Below are 9,557 nucleotides of genomic sequence, written 5' to 3'. Positions count from 1 at the left end.
TTGTATTTTGTATAAAGTCAAAGGTGTTTTGGAATATGAGTCAATGCGAATACTCTATTTCTCACTTATTTCACCTTATCTCAGTTATTGTGTTGAAGTACGGGGGAATATGTATCCATATATATAATAAGACCAACATAAAACCATCATACATACTACAGAAGAGAGCTGTACGAATCATGCACAAAGCTGACTATAGAGAACACACAAACAAATGTTTTATCAGTTCTAAACTATTGAAACTTGATGATTTAGTGAAGCTACAGACATTATTAATTATGTTTAGGGCAAAATGTAAAACACTGCCTGATAATTTACAAAGTCTCTTTAGTATGGAAAGTGAGCTCAGTAGGAGGAAATGTAATTTTAAGCATCAGTTTGCACAGACTACGCAAAAGCAGATGTGTCCTTCAGTTATAGGAATCAAGCTGTGGAATTCTCCCCATGTTGATATAAAGGGTTGTTCAAATATTTTTCTGTTCAAAAAAATGTATAAAAATAAAGTAAATAGACAATATGAAAGTGAAGACAAATAAGATTTCTTCTTGCTTGTAACAACAAGCAATTACCCACTTTTTTCTGTGAAATGGATAATTGTTAATTAATTGTAAATTCAGGTCGTATCATGTTTCATCATGTTAACTTTTTTATTTTGGGAATAGGGGGCAGGTATTAATAAGAATGTTCTTCTTCCTGCTCCTTTTCACCCATGGGCAGAAGAGTGTGCATTTGTAATGTACTGTATATGTTGGATATTGTAATACATCACCATGTGTGGAATAAAATATAATGAATGAATGAATGAATCAATTTGAATCCCAACTGCAGATGTAGTAGACATTTTAAGGGCGAATGTGAAATAGCAGCCAGGAACTCAGCGGGTTATCCGAGATGCGGTAGCCGCGGCCAAAGCTCCGGCTGGCGGGGAGTGAAGCTCTTCAACTCGCCGGTCACTGGCTCCCTGGAGGAATTTAGCCTGGCTGCAATAACGTTATCGCGAACGGAATGAATACCATCTACTAGCAAACGAAACATGTTCAGTTATATTTAACCTGTTAAAACTAAGATGCCTGGATGAAAAAATAATTTCTCCAATTGATATATTTGACAAAAGCAGGTTAATATGCAAGCCGGTTTTCATTGCTAAATCAAAGCGGGGAGAGCCGAGAGAGCCGGGAACGTGCGTCTACATTTCAGATAAATGTGAACTTTTTCGTGGACGCGCGTCGGAACTCGGAAGCTCAACTGCGCAAGTACAAAAGTCACCGGAAGGCCAGAAAAGCACAACTGCGCAAGTACAAAAGTCACCGGAAATAGTCAAATGACTACAAATTTGCCAAGATGGCGCGGTTCAATAGGGCTTCATTGTTGATAGCGGCCAGTGAATGGAGTGGCTTTATCCAGTTCTATTAATACATCCATGCTTGAAATGCTCACAAAAAAACAGAACGGATTTCCTGTCAACTGCAGAGGTCACGTGATTTCCTGTCAACTGCGGAGGCGCCTCTTGCGGAGGTCGGCCATTCTGTCTGCAGCCAGGTACTCTTGACTGAAGTCGATATGTCTAGATATCTGACGCCCTCTTGTGGTCGCTGTAAAAACAGCACCTAAAATACACCCCCACGTCCCGTTGCCTACTGTAGCAGTCTAACCTACAGACCTTATTTCCCGTATTGATCATATAATCTAACCAAGAGTTTATAGTAGTTTATCTTGGAATCAGTGGGCTCGCCCTGGAAAGCTATGAGCGTTGTGACGTTGAGGTGAAAGAGCAGCTGACGGGAAAGTGGGCCCCGGGTTGTAAAAGCTGACGTCATGTTGTTACCTTCGCACCGGCTACCTGTCCCGTCCCATAGACAAAGCTTTAAAGGTGTGTGAAGTCGATAGGTTAGGATTAGTGTGTGAGTGTGCGTAGACCGGAGAAGAGAGTTTAGGGTAGAATACCCGTGGTTGTTTAGGGCCCATGTCTGGATTTCCATAATGCTCTGAGAGTTTAAATTAATTGAGATGTTCGTGAGCTACCTTCTGGACAGGGACACCGGCATGTACTCTAATTCCGCCAGGCAGCCGACTCAAACTCTGAACGGTCAATATATTCCCGCGCCGTCGCAGTATGGGGATTTCACCGGTTACCACCAGCATGTCGCAGGTACCGGTGACCTGCAGACCCCTCGGGAGGAGTGGTCATCGTATGGTCACGGACCCTTGCCCGGGTCAAGCCCCCCGGGGATCGGTCAGATCAGTTTCAGTTCGCCCGACCTGACCTGCATCCCGCCACAATCTCTACCGGGAGGTGTCCCGTCCCTGGACTCGCACGCTGGACAGCTCTACTCTCCAAGCGCTCAGAGAAGAAACTCTTATGACTGGATCAGACGCAACGTGCATCAATCAAACTCGGGTAGGGAATGTTATTCCACTCTCTCTTGGTTTCCTGTCATCAGTCACGTATGTAGGCTCGGCTGGAAGTTTGAGCTCTGAAATCGCGCCTGTTTAGTGTCAGGAAGATATGGCTCTAAAAGAAAAAGCTTTAGTACAGTTTTGGACAGACAGGTGCCTCTCAATGGTCTTGCACTTGTTCTACACACATGTAGCCTACATGCACGCTTAAAATGCTGATAATTAAGAGGCTCATTCTTGTCTGAGGGATTTTCCTCATTGGTTCAGTTTGAACACAATTCACACCCTCTTGATTCCCTGACGGCCATTCGACATACAACAGTGAAAATATTTAGTTCCATTTACAGTACAAACACATACTCACGCTTATAGGCCTAGCTAAGAGCTGTGGTAAAGTGGTAGTGTCAGTGGTAAAGTGGGTCATCCAATGATCGTAGGGTCGGCGGTTCGAATCCCGCTTCCTTTGACCCCGTCAAAGTGTTCTTGGGCACTGAAATGACCCAAATGAGCAGACTAGCACCTTGCATGGCAGCTGCCACCATTGGTTTGTGAATGGGTGAATGAGAGGCCATTGTAAAGCGCTTTGGTTAATATACAGATGCAGTCCATTTAACATTAATGAGAGAGAGTAGTTGGTGCAATTATGTGTGTGTACAGTGTGTGTGTCACATCACAATGTACCATCTAAGCACCATGCACTAACATGAGTTGGTTGGTGTATAAGCAAATATGTTGATAGTCAGAGCTCAACAGCAGACGCCAGCTTCTGGGGGGGGGGGTGACAGAATACATATTTATAGTCATGTTTCAAGAGCATTGCACAACACACACATCCATCAAATTACAAAGCACACATCCATGGCTTTTAACCTATTCCTTCCGCTGGTGAGAGATATGAGTGCTGAGCTAATAGCCGATGCCTGGGAGGCTGGACTGAGGCTCCCCACCCTCTCTGTCCACTCTGGGGGTGAAAGGCTGAGGAGATAACACTGAGACACACACACACACACACACACATACACACACATTCTCAGACTGGACCAACCCTCCTCTATGGGAGACTCTTCTGGACTGGTGCGTGTGTGTGTGTGTGTGTGTGTGCGTGTGGGTGTGTGTGGGTGCTCCTTCACCCTGCTGCGATCAATGCACTGTCAAGACTTCTCCTGGGGATCAATACCATCTACCTGGCTCACCCTTCCAGGCGCTGTGTGTGTGTGTGTGTATGTGTGCGCGTGTGTGTGTGCGCGTGTGTGTGTGCGCGTGTGTGTGTGTGTGGTGGAAATGTGTGCGCGTGCCTGCCTCCTCTGCCGGCCTGTGTGTGTGAGCGTATGCGTGTGCGCGTGTGTGTGTGCGCGTGTGTGTGTGCGCGTGTGTGTGTGTGTGTGGTGGAAATGTGTGCGCGTGCCTGCCTCCTCTGCCGGCCTGTGTGTGTGAGCGTATGCGCGTGTGTGTGTGCGTATGCGCGTGCGTGTGTGTGTGCATATCTACACACTCAAGTGTGGATGAATGGCCGCCTACGTAAACTCCTATGTAAACAGCTCTCTCGTGGATAAGGAACAGTACCACATGCTGCTAGTTGTGATTAACATGATTGATGAGGTAGAGCAAGAGGTGCAGGGCGCCAGTGACTCTCCAGCCCATGGTGACCGCGAGACTCTGGCACCAGACAGTCATCGCGTCCATCCCTCTCCTCACACAGTGTACCATCTGACTAACTCAAATAATGCCATCATAACACTGGAAGTGGAAACTTACTGTAGAAGGTGGACTCGAACATAGACTGGACGTCCCCTCCTGCAGATTCCTCTTGGAGTTATCATACTGGGTCTGTTTTCTGAATAAGCTGATACAAATCAAATCAAATTTTATTTATATAGTGCACATCATCATAGAAGGAGAGGGGGGAGAATATACATATACTGACTCTCCCCCTAAAGTTCTAGAGGAAAGCAAAAAAACAGTGTAACAATGTCCTGGGTCGCTCGCCAGTATCGCTGCCACCCTCACTTGGAACTCTGGGTTCGACCTTGGGCCTCTGACTTACAAACACACACCCGACCACCTCTCATGAACACCATTTTAGCCAGCTACTGTACGCCACCGAAAAGCTAGCCATTCGCTGGCGCTGGTGGGCATTATTCACCCTGAGGAGCAAGTGAGTTTGACCAAATACATTTGGTGACATTCACTCTCATCTAATATCTCTGTGAAGTGTGTGAGAACTCAGTATACGTTTACGTAATACCATCAAACACATGGATCAAGATCCGCAGAACAAAGGTAACTGAGGATTCTAAGGGTAAAACAGCATTCACCCGTGCAGTCTACTATCAGAATCAGAATCCGTTTTATTGCCAGGTACAGTAGGTTTTTACACATGCTAGGAGTTTGTTCTGGTCAGTTGGTGCTTAACACTGATGGGTATACAACATTAGACAGGGTGCAGGGACTAGACAGGACAGTGTAAAGACGGGACAGTGCAAATGACAGTGCTAAATACAAAATGGTGTGTCTACTTATGAACAGGCTAAGGCAAGCCAATAGGATAGCTGCTGACCCATCCCGTGTTCTACACGTGAGTATCAGCTACTGCCGTCTGGGATGAGGTTCATGTCCCTTGTTGTGCAGTATATTAAACAGTTTTTAAAATGTATTTATCCCTGTGTCAATAAAACGTTTAAACAGCAGAAGATAAGGACATGATGAGGCAGGGATGGACACTGGAGGATCTGTTTTTTATTGAGGAGATTTGTGCCAATCTTTGCGTTCCATGAAATGTTTGCTCTTCTGTTTGTCTACAGATGTTTTCAGGAACATTTTATTTTACTGACATCTTTGTATGTTTTTGTATATTTAATGTTTGTATCTTACTGTATGGCTGCAGCACGGGTGAAAGCCCAAACCAAATGAACCACTTTGTGGAACAATAAAGTTAATATTGAATCCTGAAAATCTGTGTTGTACCTTGCTCCCATGGGTCTTCATATATGCTGTATATTCTGTCTCAGTACTTGTGTTTGTGTGTGGTAGTGACTTGGTTCTTGTGTTTGTGTGTGCTAGGGACTCGGTTCTTGTGTTTGTGTGTGGTAGGGACTCGGTTCTTGTGCTTGTCTGTGGCAGTGGAGTGACTCAGTACTTGTGTTTGTGTGTGGTAGTGACTTGGTTCTTGTGTTTGTGTGTGCTAGGGACTCGGTTCTTGTGTTTGTGTGTGGTAGGGACTCGGTTCTTGTGCTTGTCTGTGGCAGTGGAGTGACTCAGTACTTGTGTTTGTGGTTGCTAGTGACTTGGTACTTGTGTTTGTGTGTGGTAGTGACTCAGTTCTTGTGTTTGTGGTAGTGACTCGGTTCTTGTGTTTGTGTGTGGTAGTGACTCGGTTCTTGTGTTTGTGGTAGTGACTCGGTTCTTGTGTTTGTGTGTGGTAGTGACTCGGTACTGGTGTTTGTGTGTGGTAGTGACTCGGTACTTGTTTGTGTGTGGTAGTGACTTGGTACTTGTTTGTGTGTAGTAGTGACTAATTGTGTGTGGCAGTGACTCAGTACTTGTGTTTGTGTGTGGTAGTGTAGTGACTCGATTGTGTTTGTGTGGTATTGACTCAGTTCTTGTGTTTGTGTGTAGTAGTGACTCAGTTCTTGTAATTGTGTGTGGCGGTGACTCGGTACATCTGCCTGTGTGTGATAGTGATTTGTGTTTGTGTGTGCTAGTGACTCAGTTCTTCTTATGTTTGTGTGGTAGGGACTTGGTTCTTGTGTTTGTGTGTGGTAGTGTAGTGACTCAGTACTTGTGTTTGTGGCTGGTAGTGACTCGGTACCTTTGTGTGTGGTAGTGACTCGGTTCCTGTGTTTGTGTGTGGTAGTGACTCAGTTCTTGTGTTTGTGTTTGGTAGCCACTTGGTACCTGTATTTGTGTATGCAAGTGACTCAGAACTTGTGTTTGTGTGGTAGTGTAGTGACTTGGTACATGTGTTTGTGTGTGGTAGTGACTCAGTACTTGTGTTTGTGGTTGGTAGTGACTTGATACTTGTTTTGTATGTGGAAGTGACTCAATTCTTGTGTTTGTGTGTGGTAGTGACTCGGTAGTTGTTTCCTTGTGTGGTAATGTAGGGACTCGTTACTTGTGTTTATGGTTGGTAGTGACTTGGCTCTTGTGTTTGCGTGTGGTGACTCAGTACTTTTAGTTGTGTGGGGCAGTGGCTTGGTTCGTGTTTGTGTGTGGTAGTGTCTCGGTACTTGTGTTTGTATATGGTAGTGACTCTGTACTTGTGTTTGTGTGCTAGTGACTCAGTTCTTGTATTTGTGTGTGGTAGTGCCTCAGTTCTTGTAATTGTGTGTGGCGGTGACTCGATACGCCTGTGTGTGGTAGTAAATTGGTTCTTGTGTTTGGTGTGCTAGTGACTCAGTTCTTTTGTTTGTGTGTGGTAGTGACTCAGTACTTGTGTGTGTGTGTGGTAGTGTAGTGACTCGGTTCTTGTGTTTATGGCTGGTAGGGACTCGGTTCTTGTGTTTGTGTGTGGTAGTGACTCAGTTATTTTAGTTCTGTGTAGTAGTAACTCGGTATGTATGTTTGTGTGTGGTCCTGATTTGGTTCTTGTGTTCATGTGTGGTAGTGACTCTGTTCTTGCGTTTGTGTGTGGTAGTGACTCAGTACTTGTGTTTGTGTGTGGTAGTGACTCAGTACTTGTGTTTGTGTGTGGTAGTGACTCAGTACTTGTGTTCATGTGTGGTAGTAACTCTGTTCTTGCGTTTGTGTGTGGTAGTGACTCAGTACTTGTGTTCATGTGTGGTAGTGACTCAGTACTTGTGTTCATGTGTGGTAGTGACTCAGTACTTGTGTTTGTGTGTGGTACTGTAGTGACTCGGTAGAAGACAGAGCTGGCCACCGCACTCAGCCTCTCAGAACGACAGGTCTGTAGTCTCACACGTATAGATAGACACACAGACAGACAGACAGACAGACAGATAGATAGTGAGACAGACATACAGTATGGACAAGCAGACATACATACAGACAGACAGATGGACAAGCAGACAGACATCTCTTTCAGATGCTGACCATGTTCTCATCTCAACTGTGTGGGAGGTATTGTGTATAAATGTGTGTGTGTGTGTGTGTGTGTGTGTTTGTGTAGTGACTCAGTTCGTCTTATGTTTGTGTGGTAGTGATTTGTTTCTTGTGTTTGTGTGTGGTAGTGTAGTGACTCAGTACTTGTGTTTGTGGCTGGTAGTGACTCGATACCTTTGTGTGTGGTAGTGACTCGGTTCATGTGTTTCTGTGTGGTAGTGACACAGTACTTGTGTTTGTGGCTGGTAGTGACTCAGTACTTGTGTTTGTGTGTGGTAGTGTAGTGACTCGGTTCTTGCGTTTGTGTGTGGTAGTGACTCGGTACTTGTGTTTGTGTGTGGTAGTCACTCAGTACGTGTGTTTGTGGTTGGTAGTGACTCAGTTCTTGTGTTTGTGTGTGGTAGTGACTCAGTTCTTGTAACTGTTTGTGATAGTGACTCGATATGTGTGTTTGTGTGTGGTAGTGACTTGGTTCTTGTGTTTGTGTGTGGTAGTGTAGTGATTAGGTACTTGTGTTTGTGTTTGGTAGTGTAGTGACTTGGTACTTGTGTTTGTGTGTAGTAGGGACTTAGTTCTTGTGTTTGTGTGTTGTAGTGTAGTGACTCGGTACTTGTGTTTGTGGATAGTAGTGATTCGGTACCTGTGTTTGTGTGTGGTAGTGACTCAGCTCTTGTAATTGTGTGTGATACTGACTCGGTACATGTGATTCGGTTCTTTTGTTTTTGTGTGCTAGTGACTTGGTTCTTGTGTTTTTGTGTGGTAGTGTAGTGACTCGGAAGTTGTGTTTGTGTTTGCTAGTGTAGTGACTCGGTACTTGTGTTTGGGAGTGTAGTACATTTTAGTGTAGTGTAGTGTCTCAGTACTTGTGTTTGTGTGTGGTAGTGTCTCGGTTCTTGTGTTTGTATGTGGTAGTGTCTCGGTTCTTGTGTTTGTGTGTGGTAGTGACTCGGTTCTTGTGTTATTGTATGGTAGTGACTCAGTACTTGTGATTTGGTGTGGCAGTGACTCGGTACTTGTGTTTGTGTGTGGTACGGTCGTGACTCGGCTCATGTGTTTCTGTGTGGTACAGTAGTGTCGGTTGGGAAGACGAGGACCAAGGACAAGTACAGGGTGGTCTACTCTGACCACCAGAGACTGGAGCTGGAGAAGGAGTTCCAGTTCAGCAGGTACATCACCATCCGGAAGAAGACAGAGCTGGCCACCGCACTCAGCCTCTCAGAACGACAGGTCTGTAGTCTCACACGTATAGATAGACACAGACAGACAGACAGACAGATAGTGAGACAGACATACAGTATGGACAAGCAGACAGACATACAGACAGACAGATGGACAAGCAGACAGACATCTCTTTCAGATGCTGACCACGTAATCATCTCAACTGTGTGGGAGGTATTGTGTATAAATGTGTGTGTGTGTGTGTGTGTGTGTGTGTGTGTGTGTGTGTGTGTGTGTGTGTGTGAATAGTTGTACTCAGTTGTATTGTATCGTCTGACTTCATCCCAGGTGAAGATCTGGTTCCAGAACAGACGGGCCAAAGACAGGAAGCTGAACAAGAAGAAGCTCCAGCTATCCCAGCATGCCTCTCCCACCACGCCCACTACACCTGCACCGCCGGATGCACCTGGCAGCCTCGTCATGGCAACCAGCCCAGGCAGCAACGCCATGTTGTCTGAGATGATGTCGATGACTGTTAAAGCGAAATATTACAGGACATCCTAATGGAAATACTGTATATATTGTACATGTGAGAGGCTTTAAAGGATTAACATGGTGGTTCAATATAACACTTTCCAGGTATCTTTAGGCAACAACAAAACACATGTGTTTAACTATTTCAGAATTCATCCATACAAATTCTTTTAAAACATGTTTTTAGAGGTCTGAATCTGCCACTCAAAAAGTTCACTCACTCAAAACTGGGCGTGATTATTAACAACTGATTGACAGTTCTCTGAGCAAATGACCAACTGGAATCATTCTGATTGACAGGCGTGTGCCCCGTTACCATAGCTACCACCGCTGCGAGCTAAACAACACAAGAGCTAGATCGCGCAACAGCCAGATCAATAGCCATTTTTCTAGCTGCTTACCAGGGGCAT

General features: G+C 45.0%; 1 protein-coding gene across 1 annotated transcript; it reads left to right on the top strand.

The window, feature by feature from the left end:
* Positions 1 to 2,007: 2,007 nt before the first annotated feature.
* LOC311317561 (homeobox protein CDX-1-like) lies at positions 2,008 to 9,177 on the top strand (the record flags this gene model as incomplete). The annotated part of the gene is made up of 3 exons (XM_084448635.1): positions 2,008 to 2,398; positions 8,525 to 8,682; positions 8,962 to 9,177. The coding sequence occupies 3 exons, from the start codon at positions 2,008 to 2,010 to the stop codon at positions 9,175 to 9,177; spliced, it is 765 nt and encodes a 254-aa protein (XP_084304761.1).
* Between the last annotated feature and the right edge of the window lie 380 nt (positions 9,178 to 9,557).

Source organism: Borostomias antarcticus (genome assembly GCF_949987555.1).
Source record: "Borostomias antarcticus genome assembly, chromosome: 14".
Taxonomy (NCBI): Eukaryota; Metazoa; Chordata; class Actinopteri; order Stomiiformes; family Stomiidae; genus Borostomias; species Borostomias antarcticus.
This window is presented reverse-complemented; position numbering and strand designations above follow the sequence as displayed.